This window comes from Crotalus tigris, unplaced genomic scaffold (genome assembly GCF_016545835.1).
Source record: "Crotalus tigris isolate CLP2741 ecotype Arizona unplaced genomic scaffold, ASM1654583v1 scf7180000018975.1359446, whole genome shotgun sequence".
Classification (NCBI taxonomy): domain Eukaryota; kingdom Metazoa; phylum Chordata; class Lepidosauria; order Squamata; family Viperidae; genus Crotalus; species Crotalus tigris.
In genome coordinates, this window is record NW_024097306.1 from 566,598 (window position 1) to 587,217 (window position 20,620).

At 39.8% G+C, this 20,620-nt stretch overlaps 1 protein-coding gene across 2 annotated transcripts in view; it reads right to left on the bottom strand.

The window, feature by feature from the left end:
* Positions 1-18,711: 18,711 nt before the first annotated feature.
* Positions 18,712-20,620, bottom strand: part of MALT1 (MALT1 paracaspase) — a 42,058-nt gene continuing 40,149 nt past the window's right edge. For both annotated transcript variants that reach the window (XM_039358087.1, XM_039358086.1), the window contains one exon: positions 18,712-19,891. In XM_039358087.1, coding sequence (XP_039214021.1) covers positions 19,439-19,891 — 453 coding nt within the window. In that variant the 3' untranslated portion in view covers positions 18,712-19,438. The remainder of the gene's footprint in view (positions 19,892-20,620) is intronic.

The following is a 20,620-nucleotide window of genomic DNA, read 5'->3' on the forward strand; positions in this document are numbered from 1 at the left end:
CAGTGAAGGGGGAGCCTGTGTCAATTGATTCCATTTTGAAACTCCTTTTACATCTTCTGCTCCCTTGTAATTTATTCTGAGTTCTGCACTGCGGAACTAGAGCAGAGTTTGATCTCTTATTAAATATTACTAAGATATCAGAAGGGTGATATTATATCTCTCTGATTTTTCAAAGAAAAACAGACCATCTCTTTCTTCATAGATTTTAGTTGCTTGTCCTTTGCTCATCCTTGCTGAACTTCTCTGAGCTTATCTGTATTTGACTGAGTCCTTGACAAAAAATAGCCCCAGAACTGGGCCCAGAGGTTCAAGTGGGAACAGAGTGAGGTAATTTGGAAATTACATTACTGTGGATGCAACATGTTTTTAAATTCCATGTGTGCCTACTGGCCCAAAAGTTGGAAAGCTTGTTTTAACCTGCTCAAAAGCTCTGTTTTACTGCAGCCAACACTGGCTTTACAATGTTTCTTTTCAGTAAGAAAACAAAATGTTACGTTGGAGATAACATTTGTTTAATCAAATTAGGAAGTCACACTGCTTAAGTGAATTTGGAAACATGTATATTTCTCCCCGGGAAGAAGGTGGGAGGTTGTGGAATAAGAGAGGAGGCAGATACTGGGAAAAATAAATCAGTCTGAGGTGATCTGAGTGAGAGTTCCTCTTTAAGGGTGTTTGCAACCAACTGCTTTATTGTTGCCTTGCCTCAGTGTTATTTCAATTGATGTAAGAGCATTGCCAGTATTAAAATACCTTCATGGTAAATCTGTCTTAGTTTTGGCAAAGCTCTTAAATAAAAGGAGAAGGAAGATGTTTTAAATCATGTTCATTACCCATTTACACAGGGTTTTTTTGTTTTGTTTTTTTGAAATTTGATTCCATGGAGACAAGAAACACACTGTACAGATAGTCCTTGACTTATAACAGTTCATTTAGTGACAGTTCAAAGTTACAACGGCACTGAAAAAAGTGACTTATGACCATTTTTCCACACTTAACGACCATTGCAGTGGTCACATGATCAACTGACTCATATTTGTGACGGTTGCAGTGTCCCAGATTCATGTGATCACCTTTTGCAACCTTCTGACAAGCAGAGTGAAAGGGGAAGCCAGATTCACTTAACAACTGTGTTACTAACTTAACAAATGCCACGATTCGCTTAACAAAGGGGAAGAAAGGTAGTAAAAAGGGGTAAAACTTACTTAATAACTTGTCTCATTTAGCAATAGACATTTTGGGCTCCAATATAGTTGGAAGTTGAGGACTACCTGTGTTGCTTTGCTTTGCTTTATTTCATTATTTCATTTCATTTTGCTGCTGCTTCAGTTTATCTGGCTCCTTCTTCTATAGTTAACCTCCATGTCACAACTAGAAGTTGCATTCATTTTCCAGAGAGAAGGACGAAGGGGGACATGATAGCAGTGTTCCAATATCTCAGGGGCTGCCACAAAGAAGAGGGAGTCAAGCTGTTCTCCAAAGGAGAAACTTCCTGACAGTTAAAACAATTAACCAGTGGAACAACCTGCCTCCAGAAGCGGTGAATGCGCCAACACTGGAAGTTTTTAAGAAAAAACTGGACAGCCATTTGTCAGAAATGGTATAGGGTTTCCTGCCTGAGCAGAGGGTTGGACTAGATGACCTCCAAGATCCCTTCCAACTTTATTATTATTATTATTATTATTATTATTATTATTATTATTATTATTACTATTATTATTATTACTATTAAGCACCTGAAGGCAGGACAAGAAGCAATGGATGGAAACTAATCAAGGAGAGAAGCAAACTAGAACTAAGGAGAAACTTCCTGACAGAACAATTAACCAGTGAAACAACCAAGCGGTGAATGCTCCAACACTGGAAGTTTTAACGAAGAGACTGGACAGCCATTTGTCCGAAAGAGTATAGGGTTTCCTGCCTGAGCAGGGGGTTGGACTAGATGACCTCCAAGCTCCCTTCCAACTTTATTATTATTATTATCCAGTTCATAGCAACTGTTGGGTTAGGGATTAGATCTGTTTTGCCTCTTACCCCAATATTATTAACATTATCAGAAAGAAAGCTGTTTCTGCCATTGCCCCCATCCTATTTAAACTCTTGCTTCCAGGGTAAGGCTGGTCCCACTCTTCTGACCTGGAAGAGTGGGAAGATCAGTCTCTGCCAACTGGCATTGGGGTCTAACAGTGGTATACAATCTTGGGAGTGGTTGGTGGTTTGAGGGTACTCCCTCCACCTTTTAAACTCTGCTTTTAACTCTTTTTAACTCTGTTTAATTGTGTGTTTTTATATGGTTTTACGTCTTTGATCTGCAACTCCCCAGATGTATGAATATGATAACGAAATCAATAAACAAATAATCTTATTTTTTAATGTCCATATGCAGGCATACTTCCAATGATTTCTGATAAAAGTTAAAGGTAGATTCAGACAACAACTGTTCTACAAGTATATGCATGGTTTATCCTCATAAAAACTTTATGAAATTGATATATCTGGCTAAATTACCCAGTGTAAAGACACATTGGAGAGGGATCACATGGGAGGGAATCCAATGTTTTATGAACCACTGTAGATGTGAAGTTCTGGAAAACGTGGTCTACTCTGTTGGCGATGTCAAAATCTGACACGATTGCCAGAACAAAAGTAGGATTCAGAAAGAATAAGCTCTGCCCTCCCAATACAGATAGTCCTCAATTTAGGACCCCAACAGAGCCCCAAATTTCTGTTGCTAAGTAAGTCATTTGTTAAGTGAATTTTACTTAGATTTTACTATTTTACTATTTTATGATCTTTCTCGTCAACAGTTTTTAATTGAATCATGACAGTTGTTAAGATAGTAACACGGTTGTTAAGTGAATCTGGCTTCCCCATTGACTTTGTTTGCCAGAAGGTTACAAAAGGTGATCACATGACCTCAGGACACCATTTGCCAAGTGGCTGAATTTTGATCACATGACCATGGGCATACTGCAACGGTTGTATGAGTCACTTTTTTCAGTGCCATTATAACTTTGAACGGTCACTGAATGAACTGTTGTAAGTTGAACTGTTGTAAGTTGTAATTTACCATGGTGAAGAATAAATGTGGTCCATTTCAGACAGAGCTTCAGGATTTTTTGTGCAAAATACAGTTGGTTACAGTATAAGGAGCATGTGAAAGGTGGTTATTTTAGACTTCAAAGATTATAGAGACTGAAGCAGAAGTGGAAGAGATTTATTTGCAAATCTTTTTCATAAAATAAATTGGTTCCAGTCAATTAACTAACGGTTCATAAAATATGTCACACAATTGCTAGGATCTAAGACTGGGCAACAATGAGGTAGAATGACACATTTACTCCCAAGATGTTGCAGTTGGTACTAAGCCCAAGTAGGAAAATGAATATTTTTATCAAGTTACCCCACTCTACTTTGAAATTTGGGTTTGGCCAAAACTGAGACATACTCCTAACTTTTATATTGGTTCTAGACAACTGGCAGATTACTAAGTAACTTATTAAATTAATATTTGTAAAAAAGTTACCTTTATTCACTGTATCTGTCTTACAGTTATATATGTAAGTTTAATTTCACCAACTCATGTAGATTTTCTCATATTTGCAGAAATTATTTTGTCTGACTTATCTGATCTACATAAAGACTGTTTTCCATGTGAAAACTGTCTAAACATCTCTGGTGCCTTACAGAATGTGTCCTGAAGAGTCTAATCTTGCTTCAAGATTTTCAGGAACGACAGAGTTGTTACAGATGGATTTTATGTTGGTCTATAAGATTCAAAAATGTGGAACAAAAACATAAATGTGTTGAGTGGGGATAGATTCATCCCGAAAGTTTTCTTCTTCCATTTACGTCACGGAGTTCACTGAGATTGCCATCTCATGGCAACCAGGCAGTCAACATAGAACATTGCAACATGAAGAGTGATTCCTGAAGATCTTGGCAAGAAATGAGGGCATAGAACAGGGGTCTTCAAACTTTGCCCTTTTATGATTTGCGGACTTCAACTCCCAGAAATCCTCAGAGAGGCACGCTGGCTGAGAAATTCTGGGAGTTGAAATCCACAAGTCATAAAAGGGCAAAGTGTGAAGAGCCCTGGCATAGAATAAGAATGCCTTGTTGAAAGCTACACATCTGCTAATCTAACTCCATATTGTGTACTGTTTACAAGATCTTGAGATAGATGCTTCTTCTGTCATGGATTACCACCTCTGATTTTACCCTCTAGAAAGTACCATGTCTTCTGAGTCCACTTTTAAAAAATAATAATCAATAATGACCACAATATCTTATAAGCAGAGATGAGAAGGGAAAGTCAAAGATGATATTTGGACATGTAGATCCTCTGAATTCTGAAGCCCTGATCTTGGAAATCTCCTATTATTTTGATGAATATTTATCTGTTTGACTTATAACAAAATATGATAAAGGTAAATTTGTCCATCACTGCAAATTTACAGACCACAGTTCCCCTAAACTATGATCAACTCTCATTATTATGATGTCAGGTACTGATTTCTTACCTTCCAGTGGAATAGGTTAGTGGGTTATATAGGATCATTCCATTTTATCCTCTAAATAGGTTATGAGATTAGCTAAGCCAAGGGAGAGGACAATTTATCAGACGTTACCAAATGCCAACTTCTGGATTTGTAAGAATTTCTGAGCTAGGCTCCCTCAATGTATCACCTAATTCTTTCCTTTTTTTTCTTTGTGTGTTACACATAATATTGGCACTACCAGTTTAGAAGCTATGGATCCTTTCTATGTCCTAAAGACCCCAAATTTGACACCATCCATGTTCAATTTTTTTAGTGTGAACCTCTGATCTTTCTCCAACCTTCAACTTGGTGTGCCCCGTTTTAAAGGGATATCATGCAGCAATAGCACTTAGACTTATATACCTCCTCATAGTGCTTTACAGCCCTCTCTAAGCGGTTTGCAGAATCAACATATTGCCCCCAACAATCTGGGTCCTCATTTTACCAACCTCAAAAGGATGGAAGGCTGAGTCAATCTTGAACCGGTCAGAATCAAACTCCTGGCAGTGAGCTGGCCTGCATTACTGCATTCTAACCACTGCGCCACCTCTATATGTCCATCTAAGATTCTAAGTAGAACAGATTTGTTATATACTTATAAAAACCAACAGCTGCCCATCCATAATCTTTGCAATTATCATTGTTTAGATTTATATCCACCCTTTTCTCAAGGAGCTCGAGATGATTTACATGGGGATCTCCATTTCATCCCCCGAACACAACCCTATGTTGTACATTGATCTGAGAGAGTGGAAGTAGCCCAAAGATAGCTGAAGGTGGACTTAAACCTGGATGTCCTCAGTCACAGTCCAACACCATTAGAACTGGTTTTCACTTGTTTTCTAAACGTATTTAGCCTCAGTGGGCTGTGAGCTTAAATCTTCCCTATGAGAAAAAGCCCCAACTTGGTGGTGGTGGGGGAAGAGAGTGTGAAATAATTGCCATAAACCACAGATCTTCATTTACAGGTATCAGAAGACACCAGAAGATATTCCTCTTCTGAAGGGCCACTCATCTAAGTCCAAGACGGGACTCCCAAAGCCTTGAAGCTGCTCATCAGCATTTAGGATTTAAGCATCAACACAGAGCAGATGGTGTCTAGTCATAATCTTCCCACTATAATAAGGTTAATTACAGTAATTATTTATTCTTAGCATTTCTGTCTATTTTTGCATCTGTTAGCATATGCAGATTTTATGCAAATTTAGGCTTTTTTTGTGGCAGTTGGTTTCCCCAACCCAGTGGAGAGATGTAGAAATTATTGCTCGTTGGAACAGACAAAGCAAGACAAAGCTGGTATTCAGATAAGATATTTCAGACTAGGGCTATGTTCGCCATTAAAACATTAATTTTCTTCTCTTTGTGCCATTTGATTTTTTTCTTTTCAGAAGAAAAACACAATTGTTTGTATTCGTGAGTCAGATTTTAATATTCTGTGATTCAGACTCAGTGGATATTAAATGCACACATGATGAACACCTGGTCTAGTCCAGCTTCTCTGCTTAGGAAATCTGTAAAATGTTTTTCTTCACCTTTTCCTTTGTATTACTTTACTCTCAATATGTACTAAACATATGCTGCTTATTACACATTATATGTTACACCCTTGTCTGATAAGATAATGACCCATACAGATTATCAAGAAAGTCTGTGCTTGTCTTTCCCAAATTGTCCTGTCATCAGTTATTCAAAACCTGTGTGCTCACCTGCATGGTGACATCAAAGAATATTAGTGCTATTTAACTTCATATCCAGGTTGTTGTATATCTTTGTTTTAATAACCCAGCTATTCTCTTGAGAATTGACTCTCTTAAATAGAGCATGCCACAGTGCTAAGTAATGGAGATTGAGATATGTCCATAATTGTCTCTATTGCATTCTGGATTGCCTGAATCTTCCAAGTGGTCTTCAAGGGCAGCCCCATTTAGAGTACATTGCAATAGTTGAGTCAGATAATTAGGCATGAGTGACTACCTGAAGGATCTTCCTGATAGGTGAAATTGTGCAAAGGCCTTCATGATTACAGCTACCTCCTACTTCCAAGTGTGAATCCATGAAGACCCTCAAATTATGGACCACATTTGAAGGGGGAAGTGGAACCCTATCAAAATGTTTATGGAGATTCTCAATCATCCATCACATCCTCAATGACTATAGAGCTTCTCAATAATTTAAAATAGTTGAGTTGCCTTTTGGAAAAAAGCACATTTGGGACAACCCAATCAAAAGGCAAAGGGAATATTTCTATAACTAGGTGGCCCTAAAACCCCCAATCAAGATCCAGGTAGCTTCCAGATGTTGAAATAGGTCTTTGACAGCCTCACTTGGATGGCCTGGGGTCAAAAGAGAACTGAACCCCAAGTAGATATGGATTCAGGTAGATGCTGAATAGAGGGGAGAGCTAGTGTAGCCACACCACAAAGAGGCATACAGGGACCAAGTTGTATCACAAGCAAAGGAAGAAAACCACCACAGAATTCTAACCACTACTGTCAGTTGAGGAGGATATCTTTGTTGGAAGACCAGGGAGCACAAGGATGGATGCACCAACTCCATCTAAGTCAACCTGGCTGTGCCTCAATTCATCATTAGAATTATATCGGACAAAAAGCCATTTTGCATATCTTATAGAACAGTGGTTCTCAACCTTTTTAATGCTGCGACCCCCAACTGGTCGTAAGTCGAGGACTACCCAACCAGTCATAAGTCAAGGACTTTCCTTGCCCGGGAGCACCGCGCATGCGTGGTGCCGCCCCCTGCGCCAGCCAAAGTGTAGCAGAATGGGACTTTTGGCGGGCTCAGCAGGGCAGAGACAACCTGGACAATTCCTACTGGCTTTTGAAAGCCAATAGAATTAGACTCTATTCAAGAGAGTCTACTCTATTGGCTTTCAAAAGCCAATAGAATAAAAGGGAGTAGCACAGCTAAGGAAAAGGGGGGAAAAATGGCGGACTGCATTGTTTGGCGACCCCCGTGAAATGGTCATTCGACCCCAAATGGGGTCCCGACCCACAGGTTGAGAACCACTGCTATAGAAAAAGCCATTTCAGATATCCTACAGAGAACGAAAGGAAGGTATTTGTTCAGCAGGTCCACTCGGAGACCTTCTCCTTTTAAACCTGCTACAGCAAAATGTTTGTATTATGTGCTATAATACATTATGATTTTGAAGATTCACTAGAGTGGCCAAATGAGAACATAAACCAAATGTTAGGCGTATGGTAGGCCATTGCAGGCTTTAACAACAACAAAAAAAAAAGCCATCTGTGATATCAGTTGTGAATAGCAACACCAAGAAGACATGGGAAGATAAATCCAAGTGATGACTAATATGAGACCGAATGTGGCTTAATGATTTTCTAAAAAATGTATTGTTAAAATAATGAAATACAAAGGAGAAAAGTCTATATTAGAAAAATAAAAAAAGAAACAAGTACTGAGCATAAATAAAAATATGGGAAAACTTTCCAGTAACACATTTGCTGATCACAACCTATATGTTAACACTTTACACTGAAAGTTATCACTAATATCTATCTGAAGCCTCATCTTGCCTAAAACCATATTCTGAATATCTAAATTTGTCTAGCTATGAAATGTATGCTGTAATATAAAAAGGAACCATTCTTGCTTAATATATACTGTCGGTGTGACTGTTGCTTCATATTCTCCCATTTTGCTCTAAAATTGTGCAATCTGGTATTGTCAGCAACTTCACACTTTTCCAGTGTGGTACCAAAATTTGTCTTTGCAGGTGTCAGTATATATGTTAGTAAATTGTGATTGTCTTTAATCTATTTTTCATCTGGAATAACAGCTAGTAAAAATGGAGATATGTTCAAATTTTACTTTTAGGACTTTTTGAATATTTCCATACATTTCTTTCCAGTACTTTTGGGTCTTTTTTTGACACATATTAAAATAGTCTTTTTTGTTACGGAATTTCCAATGTTCATTGTCATATAATTTGTCTCCTTGGTAATTATTGGCAGAATTCTATATCTGTAAAACCAACTTTCCCTTAAATTATAATTTGGAGTAGATGTTACTGATTTTATTCTGTAGCTCTTCATATTGTTGTACTGTGATAATTTCTTTTAAGTTTTGCATCCACTTCATCATACTTTTTTTTATTCCATCCCTGTGTTATATTTCAATAAAGATGTGGCATAGTGAATAAGACATCAGACCAGGACTATAGCCAAAATCATTGGGCCAATATTTTCTTTCAACTTGTCCTACCCCACAGAGTTGTTGTGTGGGAGGAAAGAGTAGGCCACTTTGAACTGGAGTTAAGGCAGGATAATAAAAAACATCAATAACTACTATCAAGGAGGACAAAATGTATTAAGCTAGTTGCAAAATTACATTGCCTACCAGTATTGGTGCAAAAGGAGGTGTACAACTCTATGAGAAGAGCCAACTGCTGGAATTCACAATGATACTCAGGATGTAGGGAGGAGCTGTTTAGTACTCATATCTATTCCTCTGTCCTCGAGTTGGCTAAAATGTACATCCACATAGGTTGCTTTGCCCTCACAGCCAAGCCAAGGGATTGCCATATGGTACCATTGTCGTACAGATTTAAGATGGGATACTTTAGGAAAGAAGTGTCATTTTCCCTACGAATTTGTATCTTGGTTGGCAAAACCAGCAAACATCAATTGCTTACCATAGAGACAAGAAAGGGCTCTGTGTCATGAGTTAATCTGATCTTCTCAGTTGATGTAGTAATAGATGATGACACTGGAAGAACCCACTTCGGATATAGCCTGCTGCTCTTCTTATATTTCAGTTTTGCTCCAGACTTAATTGTTCTTGGATTCAGGATCCAATTTTCCTGGCATAAATGTTACACAACAATGGAACAACAGTTCCATACAGTAGCATAGTCCTAGGAAAAGCGGAACACAAGCATGCTTTCTGGTGTCACCAATGTGAAATGTCTGACCTCTTGTGGAATAGTTTGGGAATGCACTCATCACCTAAGTAGAACTGAAATCATTAGGAGTGATCGCATGCTTCTGAAACTGAAATGTGTTCTATTTTCCTATTGTTATTCCCATGCACAGATATTGATAAACTTGCCCAAAATATTGAAGGTTACAGTTATTTAAACTTTGCTCCCCAAATTAAGGGCTAAATATTTCAGATTTTCAACACAGATATTTAACTCCTACAGATATCAATTCTAGAGACATTAGTATTAGGCTTGTTTTCAGTTCAGATACTTCAGCCCATACATAAGTTCCTTACTGAAATCAATGGGATATCAAAAGATTAAATTCTATATAGGTAGATGGAGAACTATAAATGTCAGGACACCTTCTCAGTGCCCTATCATTCACCACAGAATGCAAAAACTGCCAATCAACCACTTCCTTGTACTGTTTTGGGGAAGCATCCAGTCACAAGCTTATCTTTCTAGGGTTAGACAATGAGAATTTAGCAGCTTAAATAGCCCTTAGCAGCATTCCCACCAGTACAAGATGGATCTCTCGGGGCTTTTTTGAAATGTGTTCGAACGTATCAGTCTTGTAAGGAATAATATTTTACTTTAGGAATATTATATATTTAAAAACAAAGGAGACGGTGGTGTTCCTGGCGCACAGTTGCAAGAAGTCAGGGATTCGAACAACAGGACTGATGACTGAGATTTAGGAAATAAGCTAACAAGAGAGCAATACACACACCTCCTTAATTTTTGTTTAAAACACTTCATTTGTTAATCAAGATTATTGGGATCAAATTACAGAGCCCTGGTGGTGCAGCAGTTAGAATGCAGAACTGCAGGCTAACTCTGCCCAAAGTCTGGAGTTTGATCCTGATGGGCTCAAGATTGACAGCCTTCCAAGGTTAGTAAAATGAGGACCCAGATTGTTGGGGACAATAGGCTGATATTATAAACCGCCCAGAGAGTGTTGTAAAGCACTATGGAGTGGTATATAAGTCTAAATGCTATTGCTATTTGACACAAAGTATTAGAGAGAAAGAGCATGTTATGGCCAAGAAATCTGCAGAAGGCTAGATCAATAGTGACACTAGAACCAGTTCTGGAGAATTGGGTGGACACAAATAGTCTGTCAGGGAATTGCGTTAGCAGCTGTCCATATGAAGTCAGAGACATTGACATGAACTTGTAGTTTTATATAAATAAATATATTTTACATTAATATTCACAGTAGACAAGATAGTCAGGTGCACAGGAACATCATGAGGTAAATTTTAAAACAGCATGCAGAATACACAGAAGAAAAAGGCAGGAAAGAGGGGAACTCCCCCTTTACATCCACAGCAACCGATCATAGCATACATTGCCTCTTGCAGGAGCCAGCACTCTCAAACCAATCAACCACAGCTGTGTGTTCTGGCCCATTGTACACTTTACTGTTTCAGTGACTAAATTTAATATTCTAACATAGTCCTTTGAAATTGAGTCCCAGTGAGAGGGGGAAAGTACCACATTCCAAAAGGCAGGACTCCTTAAGGTTGGGAAGAACTTCACTGCAATCCATTGGAAGACATTTCTTCTGGACTTTCCAGAGTTTCCTTGGGATTTAATCATGGAACCATGGAAAGCCAGAGAGGATGGAAAATGATAAGAGAGGAAAGACAGGATACAGATATTCCTTGACTTTTGATTGGTTATTTAGCAACCATTTGAAGTCATGATAGACCCTGAAAAAGGAACTTATGACCTGGATTTGAAATTCCAATGACTGTGCCTCACCTCCTGCAGTCACATTTATGACTGTTTGCAGTGCCCTGCAGTCAGAGGACTGATTTACAATGTTTTTGTTGAAACTGGCATTTGCTTCTTATTTCTGGCAAAAAAAAAAAAAAAAAAAGCCCCATAGCAAACAATGGGTCGCTATTCAGCATTTGCTTAAAGATCATGGTGTTTGCTTTACGACCATTAGCTGTAAAAAAAAAAAAGTCCTAAAATTGGGTGCGGTGACTATTACGCCTTAAAACTGTAATTGCAGGCTCAATTATGATCGTAAGTCGAGGACTACCTTTATTCATATCCACCATCTTGTAACTAAAAAAGGGAAAGAATGCTCCTATGCCAACCCCAAGGGGAATTTCACTAAAATGCTTTTCTCTTTTGCAAGGAAGTTGAAAAACATATTCCCTTCATCAGACTGAGAAGCAGTAAAAAAAAGCTGCAGGGTAAATGTTCTGCCTGGGTTTTACTTCAAAATCACAAATGATCCTGACTGACCTCCTTGCCAGCAAGAATGTTATTTGATGATCTCCAGCACTTACTAAGCTTTTACTGTGATGGGAATATCAAGAAAATTGCTGGAGCATCCAGCAGACCATTTTAAGATATTGAAACTTTCTCCCTCTTCCTCACAATACAGTCATTTCTTTTCTGTTTTAATATTAGCTGGGTATAATGTGAAATAATTAAGTAAATCTACCTATAGCAAGATCAGTTCAAATACTGGTAATATTCTTCTGCAAATTAAATACACCCCACTTGGTCTTTGTGATCTCCAGATTTACATTTTTAATTTTAGAACCAGCGTCCTTATAATTTACAAAACTTTCCTGAGGGGAAGAGAGATGATAAGATTTAACATCTGTTTGAAATCCTCTTATCTTTCTAAGGAAATGTTTAAAGCACCCAAGCCTTTTTTGCAGTGTTAATACAGTAGGAAAAATTGAATTTCATGAAAAGGGGAGTCAATGCCATGTTAAAAAAAAAAAATACAATGTCACTTTCTATGTTTGTCTGATGTGATCTCCATAAAATAATATTCATATATTAATTTATTCTTAAGTAGAATTTTTGATGCGGTCACTAAGAGTTGACACGGACTTAATGGCACATGATCAATTAATCAAAATATATCCAGACTTCAAAAGCAACAACAATTTACTCCCACAAGATAATAAAAAATAGAGGCTGTAAATCTATTAAGCATGAAACTGAAGCCTATTAATCGTTGGTATCCAACCTTGGCAACTTCAAGAATTGTGGATTTCAACCCCCAGAATTCTGAGAGTCGAAGTCCACAAAATGTAAAGTTGCCAAGATTGAATACCTCTGATTTAGAATTGAATGTAGAAAATGGAAATGGAAATGTACATACTGGAAATAGATTCAATTGATGCCGTGCTAATACTTATGAACTTTATGCTGGAAGGACTTGTGATACTGTGCCACAAGTGTTCTCAACTTCTTGTCCTCTGTGATAGTTGGCTGCTCTTATTACCATCATCTGTGCAGACTTTGGCTCAGTCCTGACAAGATTGATTGGCTTAGGGTTTGGGCAGCTTTCTGCAGCTAGGAATATACCATCTTTAGTGCTTGATGGGGTGGCATTGCCTTGTAAAGACACTGTGTACAATCTGGGGATCTTTCTGGGTTTACAACTCCTGCATAAGGACCAGATGGTAGTCGTGGCTAGGAGGGCTTTTATGCAACTTTGTATTGTGTGCCAGTGGTGCCTGTCCCTGGATTGGGAAGCTCTATTCTCAGTCACTCATGTCTAGGTCACTTCTCAAATGGACTACTGTGATGCATGCTACATGGGGTTGCCATTGAGAAGTATCGGGAAGCTTCAGCTGATGCAAAATGTGGTGGCCTGGGCAGTTATGTGTGGCCCTTCAACTGAATATTATACCTCTGCTCAGCAAACTGCATTTGTTGCCAATCTGGTTCTAGGATTAATTCTTGGTGTTGGTTGTTGTTAATTGCGAAGTCGTGTCCGACCCGTCGCGACCCCATGGACAATGTTCCTCCAGGTCTTCCTGTCCTCTACCATCTTCTGGAGTCCATTTAAATTCACACCTACTGCTTCAGTGACTCCATCCAGCAATCTCATTCTCTGTCGTCCCCTTCTTCTATTGCCCTCAATCTTTCCCAGCATTAGGCTCTTCTCCAGTGAATCCTTCCTTCTCATTAGGTGGCCAAAATACTTGAGTTTCAACTTCAGGATCTGGCCTTCTAAAGAGCAGTCGGGGTTGATCTCTTCTAGGACTGACCGGTTTGAACGCCTTGCAGTCCAAGGGACTCGCAGGAGTCTTCTCCAGCACCATAGTTCAAAGGCCTCAATTCTTTTGCGCTCAGCCTTTCTTATGGTCCAACTTTCACAGCCATACATTGCAACTGGGAAAACCATGGCCTGGACTATACGCACTTTTGTTGGCAGGGTGATGTCTCTGCTTTTTAGAATGCTGTCTAGATTTGCCATAGCTTTCCTCCCCAGGAGCAAGCGTCTTTTAATTTCTTGGCTGCAGTCCCCATCTGAGGTGATCTTGGAGCCCAGAAAAATAAAATCTGTCACTACCTCCATTTCTTCCCCATCTATTTGCCAGGAATTGAGAGGGCCGGATGCCATGATTTTGGTTTTCTTAATGTTGAGTTTCAAGCCAACTTTTGCACTCTCCTTCTTCACCCGCATCAAGAGGCTCTTTAGTTCCTCTTCACTTTCTGCCATTAGAGTGGTATCATCTGCATATCTTAGGTTTTTGATATTTCTCCCGGCAATCTTAATTCCAACTTTTGATTCATCTAGCCCTGCCTTTCTCATGATGTGCTCTGCATATAAGTTAAATAGGCAGGGCGACAGTATACAGCCTTGCCGGACTCCTTTTCCAATTTTGAACCAATCAGTGGTTCCGTGTTCGGTTCTCACTTTTGCTTCTTGACCCGCATATAGGTTTCTCAAGAGACAAATGAGATGGTCTGGTACTCCCATCTCTTTAAGAACTTGCCACAATTTGTTGTGATCCACACAATCAAAGGCTTTTGCATAGTCAATGAAGCAGAAGTAGATGTTTTTCTGGAACTCCCTAGCTTTCTCCATGATCCAGCGTATGTTGGCAATTTGATCTCTAGTTCCTCTGCCTCTTCGAAATCCTGCCTGTACTTCTGGTAGTTCTCGATCCACGTACTGCTGGAGTCTAGCTTGTAGGATTTTAAGCATAACTTTACTAGCATGTGAAATGAGTGCAATGGTGCGATAGTTTGAACATTCTTTGGCATTGCCTTTCTTTGGAATTGGAATGTAAACTGACCTTTTCCAATCCTGTGGCCACTGTTGAGTTTTCCAAATTTGCTGGCAAATTGAGTGTAGCACTTTTACTGCATCGTCTTTTAAGATTTTGAATAGCTCAGCTGGAATACTGTCACCTCCACTAGCTTTGTTGTTGCTCAGATTTTCTAAGGCCCATTTCACTTCACATTCTAGGATGTCTGGTTCGAGGTCAGTGACCATCTCATTGTGGTTATCTGGGATGTTAAGCTCATTCTTGTATAGTTCTTCTGTGTAGTTCTTCTGTGGTGTTGGTTATGACCGCTAAAGCCTTGTTTGGGGCCAGGCTTCTCCTCAGTTATATCTACTTCCCATTATATCCCATGGGGCCCAGCAGGAGGGGTCCTTGGTCTAGGTGGACTGAGGAGGAGACCCTTTTCTGCTTGGCACCTGCTCTTTGGAACATCATCCCTCCAAAGGGAGATTGGCCCCAACTCCAGTGTCCTTCTCAAAGGCCCTGAGGACCTAATTTTGTCATTGGGCCCACAGATCCCATGGAATATGGAGGCTGCAAAACGGACATCCTGTCTGTGGGTTTTGAAATGCACTTTATAATTTAACTGTTTTAATTGTACTTAAATAGCCAACAGTCCAAAAGACAGGCTTAAGATACAGAAGGATCTGGACAGACTTGAACACTGGGCACTAACTAACAAAATGAAATTCAATGGTGAAAAAAGCAAGGTTCTACATTTAGGCAAGAAAAACCAAATGCACAAGTACAGCATAGGTGGCACCATGCTCAATAGTAGTAACTGTGAGAGGGACCTCGGAGTCCTAGTAGACAATCACCTAAATATGAGCCAGCAGTGTGCTGCAGCTGCCAAAAAGGCCAACACAGTGCTAGGCTGCATTAACAGAGGGATAGAATCAAGATCACGTGAAGTATTAATACCACTCTTCAATGCCTTGGTAAGGCCACACTTGGAATACTGCATCCAGTTTTGGTCACCACGATGTAAAAAAGATGTTGAGACTCTAGAAAGAGTACAGAGAAGAGCAACAAAGATGATTAGGGGACTGGAGGCTAAAACATATAAGGAACGGTTGCTAGAATTGGGTATGTCTAGTTTAACGAAGAGAAAGACGAGGGGGGACATGATAGCAGTGTTCCAGTATCTCAGGGGCTGCCATAAAGAAGAGGGAATTAAGCTATTTTCCAAAGCACCTGAAGGCAGGACAAGAAGCAACGGGTGGAAACTAATCAAGGAGAGAAGCAACCTAGAACTAAGGAGAAACTTCCTGACAGTGAGAACAATTAATCAGTGGAACAGCCTGCCTCCAGAAGCAGTAAATGCTCCAACACTGGAAGTTTTTAAGAAGAGACTGGACAGCCATTTGTCTGAAATGGTGTAGGGTTTCCTGCCTGAGCAGGGGGTTGGACTAGATGACCTCCAAGGTCCCTTCCAACTTTCCTACTATTACAAAGGTATTACAAAGGTTTTTTTTAATGGTTTTGTTTTTTGTTATTTTTAGTTTTCTGTGCCACTCATTGCATATGTGAGATGACTAGCTACATAAATCTAATAAATAAATATAAGAAGTTGGTGGCAATTATATGCAAATTTGTATGCCAAATTCATACGCAGAATGCCAGATGCTGGCAATTCAGTTGTTTTGTCACAATCTCTGTTTCAGATAAATGACCATCAATGTTTTGGTCTGTCTAGGGCTGTGAGTTTCTGAAGGCATCTAATTAGTTCCTCTGTGACACAAAATATTGCTCCAAAGAACATTGCCCTGATGAAGCACATCATGATCAGCAGATGGCCTTATGGACTAAAGCTGAGCTTTGTTATAAATTTTGCAGAATTTTTCTACTCATTATAACACCACAGAGAGCTTCACAGAGATTTTAGAAAACAGGATTATATTTCAAAGATCAAGAAATTATGCAGACTAAATAATGGAGCAGTAATAAATGATTGGAAATGTTCCTAAATGGACAACTACCAGTACAGTAGTACTACAATCCCCATAATAACCAAGAAGCACAGAAAACATACCAATTAGCAATGTTGGTAACTGTAATGCAAGAGAAGTTTGAGAAGAAGTGATCTCAAAGAACTCTTCAAGGTTAGACTTGGTCATTGTTGGGTGGCCCATGAGCTTAACCATAATGAGGGCCAAGCAAGTCACTCCAGACACTGCTGTAGCTTAAATGAGCAGGGCACTGAATTAACTGGAGAGAATTGGCTGGGAGAGCCCTTAATGATCCATGCTGTCCTGTCTGTACCCAGCATTCCACTTTTAACGGGAATAAAAGTGATTAAATGGTCAGAGTGGAGAGATCTGGAAGTTGACCACATGCAAGTTACATAGATGGCTACAGTAGGGTATACTTATTTACTTCCTGTGGTTATTAAAAGGAGCTACTAACACAGAATTGAGAATATATACAAAAGTTTGGTTATCAAAATAGTCTCTAATCAGTTAACCTATGCAGGTATCTGGTTGGCCTAAGCAGGCAAAATGGCCTAATACTGATCTGGACGTACCTTATAATACTTTGTTATGCATCTGCATTGATACTATCAGTGCCAAGTTACCTTCCCCAAACAACATAGGAAAAGAATGCAAAGCCTGGCTTCCCAGCCTCTCTTATCTTGGTGGCTATATGAAGTGCCTTTTATTTTTTTCTGCGCAATGAAATAATGAATTCTATCAGGGAGTGTTGATGTACACTCTCCAATTGGGCTAATCAGCATGTGTTGCCTAAGCATCTGTGTGTGGGTGAGAGTCTACTCAGTGTGCTTCTAACGCATACATATAACGTATTACTCTTGTAAATGCATGTATTGCCTCTGTTTCTGCTCTCCTCTAGTGTTGTGCTTGTGATTCTCTCCATGCGTGTATGCTCCATTCTGGATCTTGGCAACATTTCAAACTGCTCCCCATCTGCTTCTCCCATTAAGATGCAAAAGAGGATTCCTCCCCCCACCTCAAGATTCTGTTCTGCAACTGGCAGCCAGATCCAAGTAATTTTTGATCTTGATCTTCATTTTGCTAGTTTGTCCTGCCACACAAAATTTCATCTCATTCCAATCTGTTTTCGAACAGTTAAAAGCACAGAGGGATACACAGAAAGAATCTCAAAATCCTCTACAGAATTTCTTTGCAACATTCTGTTGTCTTGGAAAGAATAAAGTGCCCTGCATGTGTGCATGAATAAATAAAAACTCAAGTCAAAGAATTCTTATAAATTATTATATTTGGATCTTTGGGAATATCTTAAATTAACAATGTTAAGAAAAATAACAAGTGCAAAAAAAAAAAGACTGAACAAGAATTAATTTCTTGGTGGGATATTTCAAAACCTCTTTTGGGAATAGGCCAATAATTATCGGTAAATACTGTAAAAAGGATATGGATGAAATTGTTTAAATAACTAAAACTGACCTAGTACCTGAAATAGAATTAAGAATAAGGATGACCTGGAACATATGCTTTGTCCTGAACAAGGGAGATGCTATCATGTTCTGGAATTTCTCGTGAACAATTTGGGGACAGACAGGGTCCAGCAGAAATATTTTGGTTGTTTGGGGTACTAGAAGAACAAAATCTGGAGCAATCATGGAAAGACTTTGGGGAAGACTCTTCAAAATACTGTGGCCAGCCAAGAAAACAAACACATGTATTATCAAAACCAACCAACCCAGAATCCTCGCCAGAGGAACAAATGACCAGACTCAAAATTAACCATACTTCAGTCACAGTATGCAAAGACCTAGCTCTCTTATTGTGGGAAAGGTGCAAGGAAAAAAATAGAAGTGCACAGCAAGGTAGAAGGTCTAAATTACAGCAGTGATGGGTGCATCATGGAGAAAATCCAACTATGTCAGGGGTGCCAAACTCAATTTCATTGAGGGCCGCATCAGCATTGCGGTTGCCCTCGGGGTGTGTGTGTGTGTGGCCAGGGTGGGTGCAGCCTACTGAGTGGGTGTGGATGGAGTGGGTGTGGCCTACTGGGTGGGCGTGGCCAGCTCTACATCGTTCGCGTCAAGGGTGCCTGTGTGGGCCTGGGCAAGAGTGGGACAGATCTGAGGGTCTCTGGCAGAAGGGGGTGGGACCAGGATCATTTCCAGGTGATGATGCATTTCTTCATTCCTCACAAGGGTGACACCTCCACAGCATGCACCCAGGGGGTGGAGCCGACATGGCAGGGGCTGGTTCCTCGCTGTTTCCAGATGGCCTTGTGGAGCTAAGACTGAATGCGTTTCAGCATAGATGGCCACCACAAAATTGTGCATTGGTTCCCGACTCTCAGCAGTAATTGAGAGCAAAGGAAGTTGGTGCTCCATATCCCTTAACTTCCTTTAATATCCACTTCTTTGGATTGTAAGATCATTCTGTGATGGCTTCTTTTCAGACTCCGTAATAGGCCAGTTTGCTTCTTCCTCCCAAAATGCTGCTTAAACGTATGCCTGCTCTGCCCATGGGGATCGCCTGATTTTCTGCCTATTTGCTATTCTCCCTCTCCTCACTGCCTGGTATCAGAGCTCCTGTAGGTCTCTCAATCAGCACATTAAAAATTCTGTATCTTAAAAGACTTGTGCTTAGCTTATGCTTATTCTGACAATAAATGTGCTGGGTTATTAGGGAATCATCTCCCGCAGAAACCTAGTCTGCCTTCACCAAATTCTTTTTCATCTTTCCCCTCACAAGGGCTAATATCTGGGAACGTTGCAACATGAATTCCCGGTTGTCTGAAGACATTTTTAAATCTCTTTCGCCCTCAGCCAATACTGTAAGCCCAATGTATGGATCCAGGCAAAGATGTCACCAGGCCTCAGAATGTCATTCCAGGGCAGTGCCATTGAAAATGCTAGGCCAACCTACACAAAAACCGGTTTAAGGCTCATGAGATAGTTTTAAACTTCCGGAGAAATCAGATTCGAGTTCGTCTGTGGTCTCCACAGGAATATTGCTCAGGTCTGAATCAGATGAGTGTGACCATTTTGGCTGCCATCCCATTAACCTATCTGGCACCATCAAGCAGTGGCATCTGGGCGGCTGCCTCAGGCTTTCTATAAGAGAAGGACTTGATTGGACAAAGCCTGTGTAAGAATGCGGCTGATTAAGGTGAGATGGGTAGAATCCAGCTGCTTCTGTGGCCAATGGTTGGGCGGAGGAAGTGTCATTAGGCAAACAACAGCTTTGGAAGCAGCTGCACTTGCCAAATCCTTGGTGAATGCGCAATTTAGCAACCAACGGCTTGCCGATGTTAACCACCTTTCTTTCATCCACACTGTCCTCAAGTCCCATGTATTCATAATGCAGACAAACAGTGAATGTTAAATCTTCCTATGATTTAAAGGGAGATATATTAATAATGATAGCTTTTTGCTGCCAGGCATTCAACGTAATTCAGAATATAATGATTGTGATCAAACATCTCTATATTTCTATCATGAAATTCACAAGATGGATACCTTAAAAAGAAAAAAAAATGATGCTGGCCATCTATTTCCAATGTTGTGCCATCCCCATATCTAGCACAGGGGTTTCCAAACCTGGCAACTTTAAGACTTGTGGCCTTCGACTCCCAGAATTCCTCAGCCAGCCATGCTGACTGAGGAATTCTGGGAATTGAAGTCCACAAGTCTTAAAGTTGCCAGGTTGGGAAAGCCCTGCACTAGATATTAGAAATAGATATGATGGTCTTATGCTGGCTTGCTCTCTACTAGAGAATGTATAGAACCTGACAAACAAATGAATTTCACAGAAATAATTTGCTTTGAGAGGGAGACATTCCATGGAAAATTAAATCAAGAAATAAATATATTTTGCCCTATCCAGTGTAACTCATGGTAGATCAGTATTCTCCAAAATGGGGCCCTCCAGAATACAGAATTACAAACTCCAGTAATCTCATTTTATATACAGAAAGTTGTACTGGATCACCAGCCATTAGAGTGATTTGCAAATCAAATTACGTTTTTTTTTTGCTAAGTCACACTGCAATTTCAATGGGCAATTTCCTCATTCAAAATAGTACAGGGAGTCCTCGACTTATGACCACAATTGCAACCA